Genomic DNA, 17,877 nt, shown 5'->3' with positions numbered 1-17,877 from the left:
GTATCATCGAACGTCTTTCCTTAAAACACCGCCGTATTTTTCAAATTATTTGATTTTTTCTAGATATTATTTTAAACATAAATCTTTCGTGTTCTGAGGTTAATGCTTATTCATTTCCCAGCTTGTAATTACCATGATTCCATTAAAAAAAAAAACAAAAAACAAAATGGCTACAACACTGATCTTGTGGGACCCTTGGTTTAATACCTTTAAATGTGGAATTCAGATCACTGAATTCTAGAAATTAAATATTCTCTGAGAAATTAAACGTTGTCTACGACATCGCAGAACGCTTGTGGTGGTGGTGTACTTCACTCAGATGTGCCATTTTACAACTAGCTAATACTAAGAAATCCGTTTTTCTCTGATTTCGGGTTGCTATTCGGAGCAAAGCTTATTAAAACTGGATGTTTCACAGGCCGCAGTAGAGCAACCATTAGAGCGGTCATACGATAGGCGTCTGCGGAAGAGTAAAGAGTTTTCCTGTGTGTTTAAATAAAAGGGAGCTACTCCTTAATATAGTGAGGAGAGTAGCGAACTAACACCCCCAACCGGCTCATTTATTTTCTTTTCTCTACTATACTATTGTGTGGGCCAAGCTGCGCTTGCGCACTGCCCACCTGCCGGCATGTCCTTCCTCAGCCGGCAAGCTCATCAGTGCGTATCCAACCTTCTCGTTGGTAGTATAACCATTGTATATGCCGAGAATTTGATGTCTCGTACTTTCGTCAATTTTCGATCTTTAACAAACAATTAAAATAAATAAAGTGGATAACGTATGTAGATATTTAATACAAAGATAAACTTTTTGATTAGGAATTCTTTGGGATGTGGGAAAAATCATGTGTATTATGGAGTCTAGATAATAGATATGTAATATAAAATAGATTAAAGAATATAAGTGCGGTGAAACTTCGAGGAGAGCATACTTTCTGGTGCTTCAGAATATTAATTGAGGAGTGACAGTATTTATATTTAATTTGAGGTGAACGGTTTGTAAATACCTTCGAGTGAACTTTATTATAAATCTGGACTTCAAAAGTTGCCCATCAAACGTAGTGTAACTTGAATACTACTACCGCAACAGACTGATACATACCTATAGTGTTCCCGGATTTTAATTTTGATTCTGTGGTTTCTTTATTTGTTTCCACTTTTTCGCAGAACATATTAGTTTCATCGTGAAACCGGCAACTCTTTTTTTGTGGGATAATTGAATTATTTATATTTCGGTAGAATTTTTGAAAGTAATTTTTTTATTGTAAACAAAATAAAGGAATCGTGCTGCAAGATGGCCAGGTCTCAGGTGCGATTGATGGTGTTGGTGCTGTTGATTTGGGATGCGATAAAAACAGGTGGGTCTCTATCTATTTCCCAGTTTATACACTAGGATCAGCCGACCTTACCCAAATATTCTATCCAAATCCCATCGAAGACATAACTCTAGTTTGCTTTTCTATTCTATTTGACATGTATAACTTCGGGGCAGTATAGTTGCTGCATCACATAATCTTAACAAAAACGTCAATGGTGTTATCACCCAGCGCTTTGTTTATTTATTCAAGTTCGTCGCAGCAGAAATTGTGTGGTTTCTGATGTTTGCCTTATAAAATGCGCTTGATGGAAAGAAAGGTGAAAGTGGGTTTCGACGTCCACGAAATGAAATATTCGTTGCGAGAAGTTATTAATGGTTAAGAATAGCTCATTGAGGTCAGTCATTTTGTAGAGTAAATTGTCTCGTAACTTAAAATAAAATTAAGTGAAGAATTTTGATATTGTGATTCTTGCAAGTAATTATTGGTGATTGGTACTAACTGGTGATTGGTACTTTTGTCTGCGTACATCGCATCAATGTTAGATTTGATGGACTTCAAATAGGGAGTCGAGCTAATTACTCGTTTCTTTAGTTGTAGCCGTTTAAGTCTTTAACGCAAGATACTAGAACAGTTGAAATTAAAATCCGAAGCAAAGCGAAAAACAGTGCAGTCTGGCAGGCAAACTAATTCAGCTTCTGTTTAATTGCCACCTCCAAGGGATATCCCAGCAAAATTTATTCTAACTCACAATTGTTGCGATCTCAGTTTATATCAAATTACAAGTTTAAAAATAAAACATTGCTTTCATCTAAAATTATAGAATTTAATTGTTTAAGATTTTACGTATCGTTTAATTCAATTAATTTTTTAAGAGTAACTCTATCAGGTGACAATTTCAATTATTCAGGTGACAACTTTTTTCCATTCTTTTACTTACAGCATTAAGTATAATTCTAATTAATGTTATTTAGGGTTTAAAAAAAAATCATTCCGCAATACCTATGCCTGCAGAGATTCCGCATTCTATTAAAGTTATTCTGCTTTCATTTTTACGGATTTCGCGTACTTTTATCTTTTTTGGAAACATTAAATTCCTGAATATTCCATCTGAGTACTGTCTTACGTAAAATCAATATTCATTATTTTATTAAAATTATTTATATCAAGGAGTGGTACCTCATAAATTATTATTAGTTTTTAATCCTTTGCGGTTATCACTGCCTTCTATATTAGGAAACCCTACTTGGGCAACCACACATCAATAATTGAAAATATGATGGAATCCACTCAGATGAAAAACGAGTTTCGTCTGCTTGGAGTAAAAGTTTCACGACCTACTACTTAAAACTCTAAAGAGATCAATGAAAACATAAGCCACATTCTTGAAGATATTTGGTCAGTGGTTTTCCATTGCTTCCTCGTTTCCCTTCCGCCTTCTTCAAGAATCCTTTCGGAGAACAAATCGCTATTATTTTATTTTTCTTATTAATGTAGAAATAAAATCAATACACGACACTCCGTGTGAGGTACTTTTACTTACTAAGTATTGTGAGATTTATTAATCTGAGAAGGTTAAGAGGGGGAACATAAGTGAAAATGAAATCAAAGTCTCTTTGATCAAGTTTCCATTGGTTGGGGTTTTGTTAAGAGATGGTAGGATCGCGTTGTCAGCGGAAGGCTACTTTCATCTTGTGAACCAGCCTCTGCGCCCGTTTACCATTTCCTGTCCAGCTGTTTGGTGTATATTAATATAGATTTTTCTTTTAGTTTATTGATTTGTTTTAAATGGAAAATCTGTAGATCAGAAACTATTCCTTTAGGTCCGCTTATATTTGTTTGAGCGCTCGTCTTTCTTTTAGGTGCAATTCAGCCAGAGGATATGAATTATGTGCCCCAGACACATCCGTCGTGAAAGGATTGCAAGTTGTGCGTGGCACTGGCGCCTGTTTCAGATTTCCCATTCCTTTAATGATAACTAATAAATAATAAAAATTTACATATATAAATACTAGTCTGCACATGCCGTAGCTATAAATTTGATAAAAGTTTTAGAATCGGCACTTTAGAGTGTATAACTTGAACTCTCTAAGAATGCAGCTTTCCTGGAAAAGTATCGTTCAGAACCCGGATAGATCTACCAAACTGAGGGAGAATCTTTGGAGCTGTTTTAGAGAAAAACCTAGGGCACTTCCGGTCTATCGCTTGCTTGTAGTGAATAGTATTAAAACTGTCCGGTAGGACTGTTGAATAAGGGTTTATTAAGTGTACCATGTGATGGAAACATGATGAAAGTCAAATTCTCTACACCAAACTCATTAACAACCTCTGGAGATGAATGTAAGTCCTTATGTGAAAAACAGTTCTTACCATTCGTAAAAATTTGTCATGAATGCTGTTTTTATGTAACATGCTTTTTGCCAATTTTCGCATCGTTCATTTGACGGAGTCTGATCCGTGATGTACCTCGCGTTGAAGGCCTGTATTTTTACGAATTAGGACTCTTATCAAATAAAAATTCTAATAGAAGGATGAGGAGTGTATTTTCAAATTGTGAACGTTGCCAATGAATTCTGTCGTAGAAATAAGTGCCAAGTGCGCACTAATTCCTCCATAATTAATTAAAAAAAATAAAAAAAGATCATGTTTCCATGGTTGTAAGGAAGGGGTGCTGTCACTGCCGAATTTAGGACATTAAAGAACTGATAATATCCCTAAGGAGTGAAGAACAGAACAGCAGACTCTCAAATTCCCAACTACACCCAGTTACAAGTGACTCAGTTCACAGCCCTTAGAGCGAAACTAACAGGTTCAAATTTGTGAATATACAATGTGAAGTGAATGCAGAGTGAAGCGAACTGCTGGCATGATGTATTCCATGATAATATGTTTGTCTGTGCGCATATTTAGTTACAGCAAACAATGAATCTTTATTCCTTTATCCCACCAGATTGCAGCGATAAAACCTAAACAGATTCTAATTGTATTTTAAAAAGTTGACAGCAGATATTGCACAGTGGTGATCTGAAGGGAGCGAGCCGTCGTAATCAATTGTACCTGCTCTGCATACCATTCTAGTAATGTCGCTTCGCTTAGCGAACAGCCATAGTGTCGAAGATCTGCCATTAATATTTATGCCGCCCTTATATCCAAGTCATTTCCATCGCTATTCTAATTTCGCATAATTTCTGCCTTATTTGTTGATGAATATTTAAGAGAATGATTAAAGAGAGAAAAACTGCGGCAACTTAATCTATTCCATTTCGGTTAATAAAGGATCGAATATTTGGAAAAGGGGCGTTGAGCAAGTCTTCCGAGCATATTACTTGAAAAGTCTATAATGAAACCGGCTATTTCAACAGATAAACTCTATTAATAATGTAGGCCCTAAATATTCAGCTTAACCAACATAGTAGTGTCTGCCTTAAGTGTTAGGTATTGGTCGCTTTCTGAATGCTGTTGGTCTCATTGCCCATGGTTTTAACTTCATAATTAAATCCAAAGTATAAAACATAAGTTTAAATATGTAGTAACCACCAGTAATATTTTATACTGGAGAGTTTAATAAAAATAATGTCAGATAAATATCCCTCAACTGGTATCGTCGGTTCAAATTTGACCCGTGCGTTTGTTTATCTTTTGTGTGATTTATCTTTTCTTAAAATTTGTTATTTTTATGTTTTGGAATTTCTTTTCTGTTCTATTTTTTAATATTATTCTATAATATTAAATATTATATAATAAAAATTACATAATATTTAATATTATTGCTGATAACTGGTTCTCTTCAGTTAAGCTGGTCGATAAATTAGGAAAGCTAAATTTGCCTTACTCAGAGACATTAGGAAAAAATGAAAAAGAAAACCTCTCTTATATAATTCCAAATTAAAAAAACTTCATTATTTGTTTTTACTGGCAACACAACGTTGGCTTTTTGCACCAAAACCAAACAATCTTGACTCGCATCTTGATGATTCGGTACTTGCAGCATTATGGGAACAAAATTGTTTTTTTCTTTAGGACTTTTCTTTTCTTGGAATGAACATCTAACTTTAAGAAAATAACGTTTTTCAGTAAATATTATTATTTATTTATTTTTTTTGTAACTTAAAAAAATGTAAAGTATTGTAACTGATGGGAAAAATACTTTTCCATGTTTTCCAGTGATAAATTGGTCGGCAGTTATAGCGTTTCAGCATCTTTGCAGTGTCAACATTTTGTTATAGTTCTTCATTTATTAACAGATTGATTATTTAGTCCGCTTATTAAATACGTATTAGATCAAATAAAAGTGGGAGCGGGTGTTGGTGGGCGTGGCTTTGTGATTTGGAGATTCCCAGTTTGAATCCCGCCATGCTACTTTTCATTTGCTAGGAAAAGAAAGTAATAAAGTGATAATTCTTTATCGAATGTTTCTATATGACTGAAATTACGAGCGGAAATATTAATGAAATGTTGGGTGCTTGCTGATTTGTCTACCTTTTAATCAACCCTTTTGCTTAGCATTTTTAAACTAAGTTTTTTTAAAGGAGATACCTAAATTAGGCTGATTTACGCTGGGAATAGGTGATAAAAAGTTTTTATTATTGCCTTGAGGTTCTGGACGCCCACGCAGATAAACATTTGACATTAATATCATGGATTTCTCAGAAACATAAATCCAATTAATGTTTTTTACACACTTGCCAATGAAAGTAATAATTAAATATTTCTTCAATTATTATTCTAACTTTATAAATAATCGAAAATGACGTTTTCCAGAAAAGCTCAAATATTTAAGCAGTACTTCCATTGTTACTATAACATTGTGTACCAGGAAACTTTATCTACTATTAGGGAAATAGTTTAAAATGACGCTTAGATTTGCTGTCTCCAATGAACTGCGCAGAAAACAAAAATTTGTTGGTTAAACGTTCGGTATAAAAGAGGAAGGTTCTATTTGTGGGCATTCGAGTATAATGTACATATCGTCTAATGCACCATGTATAATGGACCCCAAAAAGCTACATCTACATAAAATTTCGAATTGAATGACACTTCATACATGAAAAACAGTTCACGCGCCGATAATTTTGGTGCAGTGCTTCCCCTCAGTAAGTGTAAGAGCAGGATGGCACATTAATGTAACTTTAATATAGGGAAGCTGTAACTACTTTTTCCTGCCAAACTTTATCAAAATCGGGCTAAATTTTACAGGGTAATTAATATTAATAGTTTTAGAGGGAGCCATATTGTCGTGGCGCATACTCTCCTCCTCCTGAAGGTGAACAGCGTCGAGAACTCTAAAATTAAAATCTATATAAAGTTTTTAATCAAATGACATTTCATTCATGAAAATCTGCTCACGCGTTTAGGCGCGACGTTGTTTACAAAAAAGATAACAAAAGAAGAAGAAGAAGAATTTTGGTGAATGCAAAAAACTTAATTCTAGAAATCTCCGTAGCTGCAAGAACATTATCCTGCTGACGAGGATATTATTTAAAAAAATAAAAAATTAATAAAGAATATTTAAAAAAAAATATATTTTTTTATCTTTTATAGGAAAAGAGAAAAACTCTGTCAGAGTTGGGTGTTTAAACGTTAGGCTTTTCCAAGCAGTTTTTGAGGATCAACCCTTATACAATTGTCCTGGCTGGTAACAATTATCCTGGTTTTGATATTTTTATCGTAACTATCAGAATTAGTTTTGAGAAAATCGCAGTAACTTAAAAAAAAAGCTTCGGCAAGTACCAACGCCATTTTGTTCAAATTTAGAATCTTAGTAATTTAATTTAACCTCTGTCTAATTTATGTATTCAATCAAACCTTTTACTTAACTTTTAAACTGTAAGTATTTTCCAAGGAGATATTACATTTGTGATGAGATTAAAGAAAATTATTAAAACGTTTTTGAGCCTTAAAAAGTGAAACAATTATTGAGGGATACTTCCGGTTGAGGGATTTCTTCATGACTTCCCTCTCCCATCCCCCCAATGGAATTTACAGTTTAAACTTCATGCGATTGCCACATTTCAGCTTAAGTGCACCTAGGTACACATTAGCACCCTCAAGAACAATTGGCTAAAAACTTTTTTTCGAATCCGAGAATCGCAGAACATGTATTTCCGGTTGAAACTCCCTATCGCTGTACTTCCTGTTGTCAGTAGCAAGAGGAAATAGTAGCGCATGATGGTGGTTGGCAGTGAAGTAGACAAACCGCAGTCCTGCTGGTGACAGATCGGCGTAAACCCTCGAGTATGTATTGTATGTCTGAAGGGCACACACTGCATACACTGGCTGCATGTTCACATGCTAGCACACTCTGACCGACATTCTTCTTTTCATACTGATCGTACATCAGTAAGGCATCAACTCCCAATTAAATGTTGCCACACCTGCTGTTGATCTTACATTAATAACCCCGCCCACCGTAAATTATTGGTTCAGTTTTTTAAATGGAGGGTATTTTTTTTGGTTAAGTAGGGGGACTTAATTCTTTGGAGGAGCGAACGGCCTGGATACCGGCATGTAAAGCTTGAGTAACATCTTTGCCCTTCAATACTTTCCATCGCATAAGCAAGTATTGTAAAGTGGTCTACATTGAGTTGGCAACGAATCCTCACTAGGCTTCATCTTACTACTGTAAGAATTTCGGAAACTTATTTACTTATCTCTCATAAACTTTATGCAGTTTATAAACGGTGCATTACGTGAAATGAGGTATTAGAAGGAAGCGTGCCCCAACTATTCTCCAGAACTACCGTGAAAACAATTGCCTAAAAAAATTAAAGAAAAAATTATATTTGTTTGTGAAAAGCCCTTGGAGTCTGACCTTGAAGCTAAAGGTATCGTAGAAGACTCAGTCATTTTCTCTTTGAAAAGGCTGATCTTGCAACTAGAAGCTGTTTGTAATTGAGAGAATACGGAAATTGCTTTAATATCAGAATGGACTTTAGGGATGCGATATCAGCTACTACCTCGAGAACTGCAGGCAGAATATTTTATTGGTTCAAATTTAGGGTTCATCTAGAATGAACGTAAAAATAAAGAAAGAGATAGCAAAAGCGAGACGAAATGAGATGAAGCTAAAGATGTCTGTGGACATGACAAGGATCTATCGCCATCGCCTACTTTCCAATTTCCTTTGTACTCTGCAGTTCTTCCTTATCCTTGCCAAAAGGTCTTGCTATGAGTACCATTTCCGTCGCAACACTAACAATCATATCCAGACGTACAATCTCTCTACTCAGATGCTCTTTTCAATCCATCAATATCCGCTGTTATATTTGAAAAAATCCTAATACCTCTAATGGTGTTTTCTTTTCATCTAGCTGGTATTCTTGGTTTCTGAAAACTTGACTATCAAATCAGCAGTTGCTTGAAGCTGAGGCTACGTGTAGGTTGACAGGCCCTTTGTTTTTGTTTGAAGAGAAATATATTCATAGAAAGGAAGCTATTTCCTTAACATTAGACTTTGCAACAGTCCGTTTCTTTTTTGTTTTCGTGGTTGCTGGGCCACAAACGGGAAATAAAAAGACAGTTTCTTCTATTGGATAAGCAAGCCTGATATTGTGTTCACATCAACTTGCCAATCTCTTATGTGAAGACAATTTAAAATCAAACAAATAGATCTGAAACTATTCTCCAACCGCCTTTATTTGAACGACGACACGATTGGTGGAAAGTACAGTATTTTTCAGGCAGAACTTAATGTCCACGGGTAACAGTAATAGCTTACTTTGCCTTAACTTCAGTTTAAGGACAAAGGCAGAGTCGAAAAGCCAAATCTCTCACTCTTATCTGGTATCAAATTAAACTCTTTGGCAAACTGTCTATAGAATTACAGAGACAGAAAAAAGTAGTCCAAGATTCCTTTAAGACCTTTATGTGCCGAAGTAGTAAAAGAAGAAGGAGTGGTTTACAGAGGACGGCGAGATTTCTGGCGCTGTTCTAACCTTTACTTTGCAACCTCAGTTTTTCGAGACTTAGCTAAACGACCGCTTGCAGATTACAGAAGTTTTGACTAAAACGCCTCTATATTCCGTAAGTTCTCTCCATCTGAAGAGTTCTACCTGTTATTACAAGCGTAGTCTATTGCATATTAATTAGTGGAATGCTATGTTAGTAAATATTATTGGATTTGTTGTTGTTATTGGAGAGTTGATCTCTTCTAATGAGAGGCTTTGGCGCGTATTGAATGATCTAAAGGATATTTATGGCAAGTCTGGTTATCAAGGGATTTACCGTGCTGCAATCGCGCGCTAATACACTAACACACACCCATTAGGAGTAGAGGGAGAAATAGCGAGAGAGTCGATATCGAGCAGTCTAGTGCTAAGAAGACATTGCTGCTCTTTTCCAAGAGTTCGCTGAGTCGGTTAATTACTCTCTTTGTCCCGGACTAGAGGATAATTGGGATTCTCTCACAACGCCGGCCCGTTCTACCTTTGATTAATGTGTTCAAGCTTTGCATTCTGCCATAATTACTTGCAATAAATTATTAATAACTCGAAAAATAGTTTATTATTACTTGTCTCGATCGCATATCAATTTGCCTTCTATTAATTGTCTTACAGTAATTACATTGCTTGTGACATTGACTGGTTTCCGGTAGATCTGTGCACAAGTACATCGATTTTCCATTTCGTTGAAGTGATAATGTGGTAAGGTCAGCAGCGCCCGTTAATATCGTTGCTTTTGTCGGTCATAGCACTCAATATTTTTTTTTATTTCTGAACGTATTCGGATTTTTCATCCTTCTACAATTCAAGATGTTGAGTCATGAATTCCTGGTCAAGATTTTGACTAGCACTTACCAAGTTCTCTGTGTTATGTGTGTGTAAGTAATGTCTGGAATAATTAAGGTACGTTGTATGAGGCCTTGAATTTGACCTGGAAACACTGAATGGGTTTATTTATGCCAGCAAGTATTCAAGGCGATTCGCCATCGAAGTGAACTGGATGACAAACGAGTACGTACTCGTTGAGGAAAGTTGAGTTTGAGTGGTAATGTTGCAGCGAGAAGGAACTTCTGAATGTTCCAGGTGGTCCTTCTATGGCAGCTGTTGAGTACCTTGACATGGCCGCAAGTCGACCACACTTGAACCATATTTATGCAAAAATGAAGTTAAACAAGAAAAAAGAAAAGTTTATGGTGATATTTTATTAAAACAATGAACAGCCATTAAATTAAGGTAAGAGTGGAAAGTTTGTAAGTCTTGAACAAACTAGTGTGAGGGGGGGAGGGGTTTGGCCGGGCTTGACTCCGAAAGAGGATCAACATCCTGCCTCGCACACTGCTACTCCTGCTGACATGATTCTGACCTTAAATTTGTAATTAACTTGTGGGCGGTGGGCTGGTTGCCACAGAGTATCGGTGGAGCAGGTGCCCTTGCGGAGATGTCCGCCCCCGGGCCTGCTCTTGACAGAATTCTCCGGCCGCCGCTCCAGCCGGCTGCTCGGCTCACTACCGCCAGTTCTTACCTTTGTCAAGCCACACACATCAAAAAGAAAATTAACTATATTAATTAATAGTCCTTGTTTTTTTCTCCTACAGCCTGTTCTGGTTGCCTGGACTCCCCATCTTCAGCAATATTTAATCTCTTCTGAGAGCTCTGCCTTCTATTAGCTCTTTGTTTCTCTCTTGAAAACTGTCATATATATTTTTTTTAAATTACTTTCTCTGGAGATTAGGAGGAAGGTTTGTGTCCCAGTCAAACATTTTGCACTCGTGTTTTTCCAAGAGACATGTTTTCAGATTATCTGAATAAAAAACAAATCCGTGGTAACGTACACATCTTAATGTTAATTGCAATTAATACTATATATTTTAACTTTAATTTTGTTCAGTTGTCTTTAATAAATAGATGGTAAAGACTAAAATTCCAATTAAAACTAAAATTTGAACTAGAAGATATATGGTAGTAAGAAATATTAAAGTATTTTTGTCGCCTCCAGGAGGCATTTTTATTTCGCTTTTATTCTGAGACATTTTTAAGTTTTCGAACATTAATTAAGAGTTCTTAATGAACTTTTTTTGATATGTTGGCCCCCTAAAAACATATAGATGATCTACGTAGCCATTTTGCATCCAGGTCCATCATAGGTCTACAGAATAAACGATCCGTATTAAGACACAAGAAGCGCGCAAATCTTTAACCAGTGAAATATCTTTGGGGGACCAAGCTAATTTTTTACCCGAATATTTCTTTTGAAAAAAGAGAGAATTATTATTTTTGTTTTATTTATTTATTTTTTCTAATTCAAACGAATTAGATAGCATTTATTAATTTAGGAAATAATGGCTGGATTTGGAATATATTCGAAGTAAAACAATATAGTTAACTACTCTGTGTAGGTTGACCATCAGTAGAAGCTCCAATCATAATTATTGTATTACAATGTTTTATTATTTATTCCAACAGGTTTAATATTTTTTTTCTTTTTTTTTGAGTAGCGGCATTATTTGTGAGCGCGAGGTAGCTCACCTCATGGACACTCTGGTGGCTAATAGCAAGTGTTTAAACAGGCCATTATGGGAAGTGTTGCTTTCTTCATTGCAAAAGGACCAATCAGATCTCATTCTCAGAGAAAATGATTTACTAGTTTACTATTTCTTCTTCCTCGTATGAGGAAGGATTGTCTTATGGCAGAATTTTCCTCTCGAGTTCGCACCGGAAGTATTAGTTTAAGTTGGTAAAACTGTTTTTTTATGAATTGGTAAGCATTGGTAAATGTCCACCTAACTTTTCAAGTTCAAATTTTCCGCAGCCGAGGCAACAATAACTTTTCAATCTGTCTGCCTTTCCGGACATTTTTCTGAATGGATTTTAACTTGGCTGAGATTTTCTCGAAGATGCCCTCTACGATTTCCCCTAACTTCTATTTACATACACGTAAATATATTTATTGGAAATTTTCTTTCAAAAAAATTGTATGGGTTTTGATGGATGAGTAGGCTTTCTACCATAGAGTAATTCCTGCGAAATGAACAATTTTAGAACCTGCATAATGTTGATAAGAAGGAAATTCTTATCCGATATTGTTATGGAATTGAAAATAGGGAAATTGGCCTCACTCAATGAGCAGGTGAAAGTCGTTAGAGGGTTCGCTGCGGATTATTTTCGGTTAATGAACTGGTGAGACGACTGGCCGGCAAAATAGATGAAATAAAATCTAGAGGCGGACATTGCAAAGAATAGTTGCGAAGGGTGACTAGCGGTCTGGAGGTCCGGCTAGATCTAATCTGGGATCGATGAGTTCGAAGCGTCACCTACAAAGGCCGTGTAGGCAGTCATGGTGCCTCTAGTTACACCGGCCACTCGCTCTTATCTATCTAGGTAATTTCCGGTTTGAACAAAGCGGTTACTGCTAGTGTTCTTGTGAGGAGGGGATTCGCCGCCCACTTCACCGCCGCTTCACACTTCCGGCCAGCTTTTTCCGCTTTTCTTTTTTTTACCTCTGTTGTGTGTTCTACGTCAAGTTTTTGAATTTAATCTCAACTTTAATCGTAAATTTATATCAGGATTTTTCCCCCAATAATTCCTTCTTGAATTCCTTTGATTCCTGATTGAAATTATTTTTTCTTTTCGTATTAAGTTGCCACTGCCAAATGAATTTGTTCAATATGTTGAGTGCGGAAACAAGTATTTATTTCTTTCAAAGTTAACAGCTGATCGGCACTTTTTTGTATTCACTGGATTTCCAAATTCAAAATTCCGGTAAATCTCATTATTGAAAATTTACAAGAAGTGATCCTTTCTGTTGTTTGGGTTAAAAGATAGTGAAAAGTGGCACAGGCTTTTCTGAGAGAAGAAGTAATGATTCACAAAAACTTGGTAACAATGTTTATCCAAGCGAATTTCCTAAATCCTCTAACATTGCAATATTGACTGGAGGCTAACTTAGTATTTTCTGCTCTTGTGTCTGCTGCGTTAGCAACCTTCTGGGTATCAAGCGCTCGCGGGCATTCTGCAAGTAAGGTTTTTTATTAATACATAGATTTGAGGATTCTGCAACAATATTGGGTGTTCAGTAGGCTTTCTAAAGTAGAGCAACAAAAAACAACATTGCTCCTCGACATCGCACTAACATTTAGGCGAGATCATACAAACGGCCGTGATTAAACTTTGAATCATCACTCCCTCTTATTACGCTGCTGCCTGCGTGGGTTTTGCCCACAACCCCAATTGTTGCACACCCCTTGAGCGTAATATCTGCTCTCGCTGGTAGCAGATAGCAAAGACTTTGAGCATGCCGGAGGGAAAGGCGGAACACATCAGTCGAGTTCTTAATGGGCATCAGTTGCTAATAGCTGTGTCGCAGGCTGCTAGACTGGGCTACACCTTATCGTCTCCAACAGATATGGAACCGCTTCCTGCTCGCTCCCCTCACCCCTCTAGGCCAAATTACGCAGTTTTTTTTTCTCTCTTTATTTCTCTTCCTCTCTCACAGTAAATGTTTATGGAGAAATATTTAAAGGGAATGTACATCAGATACGAACGATTTTTGAACTAAACACAAACAGAACTGATAAAATTCTATTTTTCAATTTTATGCTTCATTATTGCTGGAACTCGGGGTTTTCGCAACCGATTTTCTATTTTGAGTTTTCTCTTAAAATATTAGTTGTGAGATCTCATACGAACGCAAGAAGCAGTTGCTTTTGTTTGGGTCGCCATGTTTGTAAGGTGTGTTGTCAGTTTAATTCAAAACCGGAACATCAACTTCTATTCTGGATTGCACATATGAACCGACAGTGAGCTTTTCGAATAAACCAGGAAAATCCGTTTGTTGTCATTTACTTCTACGTCTTTCTGCAGTACAGACCGAGGTAATTTCAAAGTGCTATTTGTTTCTTGACAGGTTGGTAGATGTGACAGTGAAAGACTGAGGACAGACATGCCAACATCAGAACGCTCACTTCTCCAAATAACTCTGGCTAAACGCTAGAGTAGAGATAATGCTTGTATTTAGAAGCATAGAGCGAAGAGAGTACTGATAAGGGTTAGCTCTCTCAATCTGCTTTCGGTACAGCAGTTGCAATATGCAATATGAGGTCATATTGCAATCACCCTTCTTACTTTAACTACTCAAACGTCCCTTATCTCTAATCGGTAATGTGCTAGTAAGTAAGGGAGGCACTGGGCTTAAAGTTGGTTCACCTGCAGCTCTAGGCTAAGATTTACGCGAGTGATGAAACCTTGTAATGGACTGGACTTACTAATAGACAAATTAAGAAAATACTTAGAATTGAACATTAAAATAAACTACAGCAAAACTAGCGTCATAATTTTAACCAAACGTAGAGACTTACCTACAGCAGACAACTACTCGTACAACGACACTTTGCTCCTGGGTCTAACCATGTTGAAATCCTCGACATAACTCTGGACAACAATCCTCATCCTCCCAACCAAGACTGTGCTAAACAAATTTCTCCGTTATAAACGGATGTTCGGGTGTTCCATGGCCTGCGGCAGTAATATCACTTTTTCCCTTCACACAATCTTGTCCTCTCCTAAACGTTTCTAAACAAACAATCCGTAGAAAGTTTCTGTACAATGGTACTTCCCTATTTTTATCTTTTAGCCATGATAAAAAGTTAAAAATAAAGTTTATCTAGAAAGAAATATTGCATTGAGGGAATGGTTGTCATAATCCTCCATAAGGAAGATTTTAAAGAAAAGGTTGATCTACAGGTAATGCCTTTTATAAAGTTTACATTGTAGCAGCTTCTTGCTGTTCTAAGTTTGAGAGTGAAAGTTATATTTTTATTTATTATCTTTGATTTTCTATTTTTTTAAAATGGTTGTCTTCAAGTCAAAAGCACATGTTGATGGAATATCTTTTTCTTGTTTCACCAAGATGAGAACTAGTTTCTGGAAGGTTTCGCGAATATTGCTGGCACACACACATCTACAATTCGTTCTTATTTAATTAATTTATTTATTTTTTAAGGTTCTATTTCAATTTGTGTTTTTAGCATAGTCTTAATAACATAGAACTTTATAAATTTAAACGTGTACTAAATATGTCTTGTTTACACATTAGCCAGCAGCCATTTCTCCTGTATTTATCATGTATCAAGTTATCCATGTTCCCCTAAAAACCCGAAAATAATTTGTTCTAAAAAATAAGGGTTCCAGTTTTAATGAATAATGATGGAGCAATATACAGGAAATTTGAAAAAAGTCTCTTATTCTGTTAACTTCAAGTTTCTTCAAATTTGAAGTTCTAGCCATTATTTTAATTTAATTTGATATTCTGTAGGCGGCAAACCTCTTGTGAAGTGGTACTTTGAGGAGTGGTTAGAGTCTTGAGGAAACTAGATTCTTAGGGAAAGTTTCAAAAAGTGACACTCGTAGGTTTTAAATAGATTTCTCACTGAGATTTTCCGATCTGACGGTCTTCTCTGTGTGTACTTCCAACTATAACGTATATATGTATATATAATGCGACCGTTTTATAATGCGTGTTGAATTACAACTAGACTGAGTTTCTCTGAAAAAGAAAAGAGATTTATTTGGCATTAACAACATTCTTAAAACATTAATTTTCAATACATAATTATTTAACTATTCTTCAATACCTGAAAAAGAAAAGAGAAACGACACTCAAAGCCGATAATTCACTTCACTCTTTTCAATCCTAACCTGTCCTTTTTTTCCTACCCACTCGTCACTCGAAGCTACGAGCATGCGCAGAAAGACGGGGTGGAAATTACAATTAAATATCTTACATATATATCACATTCACATAGAACTGTAACTCATTCTTGCAGGTTAAATCTGTTTAAAGCAGGTTTCTTTAGAATTTAGCACTCTAAAGCCTAATGTACTTTTACAAAGTGTACAATGTGGAAGAATTAAGAGTATTTCAAAATTTAGAAGTTGGACAGTTTAAGAAAAAAAGTGAAACTCGAGGGTGCGATATTTCTTTCTGGTGAAGTTCGTAATTGTGTAGCAGTGGTGAACTCATGAAGAGTCAAGGTATGATGAACAAAATGATTAAACTGCAACAGATTGCGCAGTTACATACATAGCATTGTTGAGAACGTTATAATTGTTTGTACATGATGCGTTTGCAGAAGAGCGAGGTTATGAGAAGGTTGGTTAAGGATGGTTAGCTTGGATGGAACAGGGAAACTGCACCAACACACACATGCAGAGTCGGATAGTGTCACAGGGAAAAACAAGGGACTCTGATGTACACTTGAGAAGGGTGGTTTCTACGTGCATGATCAGTGTTGGAGAGGCCGCAGTCGTGCGCATGAGAGTGGTACAACAGTGCCGGATGCACGGTGGAGGGGGAGATAATAATTCAGAGTTCCGGTCATCAGCGGGCCGGCGTTCAAGTGCCCACGCGGCTGATCTGGTGTCGACAGCCTCCACGATATCCCAAGTGGTGAAGTGGTGCTTTGACGCTTCTATAATCTGGTGCTCAACGCATCCCTACAGAGCGTCCGGCTTCATCCCTGAGTAATGAAATATGAGTTGCATATTATTTACACACACTAGAAAATACTTATTTTTTAAATGAGCAAACCGATTTGCTACTAAGAGTTGTTCATTAATTCAAGGCAGTTTGTTCAGGCGAGCGAGATATGATTTACAATTGTAACCCCGCGACTTCACGAATAGCGTGTTAAAATTTCTGAGACTATACGGGATTATTATTTTAATTATCTTTTAATATCTTGATTCATATTAAGGATTCATGGGAACAATATTCACAATGGGGGAAGGCGAAGTAAAGATCTTGGGCCCAGTAGTATTAAGAGAAGCCAGTTCAGAATAATGGGGCGAAAAGTAGTAACAAATTTAAATAAAGCCGAAGCTTTTTTGAACGTTTCTATCTAGCCAAGTGTGAATGAAGTGTTAGGTATTTTTCCTGTTTTGCAGAACAGAAAATTTTGTAACTTTTTGTTAAAGAGATATGTAGTTAGATTAATTAGTTGAAGTGTTGAATATATTGTAGAATTTTATGCTAATTAGGAGAAGAGGGAAGCAAGATGTTTCGTGGTATCAGATATAATTTGAAAGCTCAGTAACAATTAGACCAATCTATCTCAATGGTGGGCATTTGTCTCCTATGCAGGGACTAATCTGCAGTTAATAAAATTTTTAGATTGGTCCGGTGATAAGATGCGATAGAGATTCTGGGTAATCCTTCTTTTTTATTGTTCATTTCATTATTGTCAGTTTCCTAAACACTATTTTTTTGAACTTGGAATCTACAAAATTGAAAATTAGAAAGGAGCACATGTTGCCAGTATTGCAAAACCTCATCATTCATTTTTCTTAACAGTAGTAGGAATTAAAATGAAAAAAATCGTTTTCTGTTTGCAATCTAAAAGTCTGGATACACATTAGATGCAGCTGTGAATTCTAGGAAGGTATATTTACTGGATAGAACTATTTGTGCCGAACTTTCCTTTTATATATCTAGTGAATATACTGTTGATGGGAAAGTGTTGTTATTAAGGGAAAGGCGTGCTATTTCCTTCTTCGTATCTCCCTCTAAAACTGGAAACCAACAAAGCAAAACAATTTCTCGATCCAATAATTCTGTATATAGTGAGCGA

General features: G+C 36.2%; 1 protein-coding gene across 2 annotated transcripts in view; it reads left to right on the top strand.

The window, feature by feature from the left end:
• The first annotated feature begins 661 nt into the window (after nucleotides 1-661).
• Nucleotides 662-17,877, top strand: part of LOC141455771 (protein amalgam) — a 553,007-nt gene continuing 535,791 nt past the window's right edge. For both annotated transcript variants that reach the window (XM_074131135.1, XM_074131133.1), the window contains exon 1: nucleotides 662-1,355. In XM_074131135.1, the coding sequence (XP_073987236.1) occupies nucleotides 1,292-1,355 (64 nt within the window). In that variant the 5' untranslated portion in view covers nucleotides 662-1,291. The remainder of the gene's footprint in view (nucleotides 1,356-17,877) is intronic.

The sequence above is a fragment of the Rhodnius prolixus genome, unplaced genomic scaffold (genome assembly GCF_049639745.1).
Source record: "Rhodnius prolixus isolate KJV_2025 unplaced genomic scaffold, Rpr scaffold_4, whole genome shotgun sequence".
In the NCBI taxonomy this organism is placed as follows: Eukaryota; Metazoa; Arthropoda; class Insecta; order Hemiptera; family Reduviidae; genus Rhodnius; species Rhodnius prolixus.
Note: the sequence above shows the minus strand (reverse complement) of the source record. Positions and strands in the feature narration are given on the sequence as shown.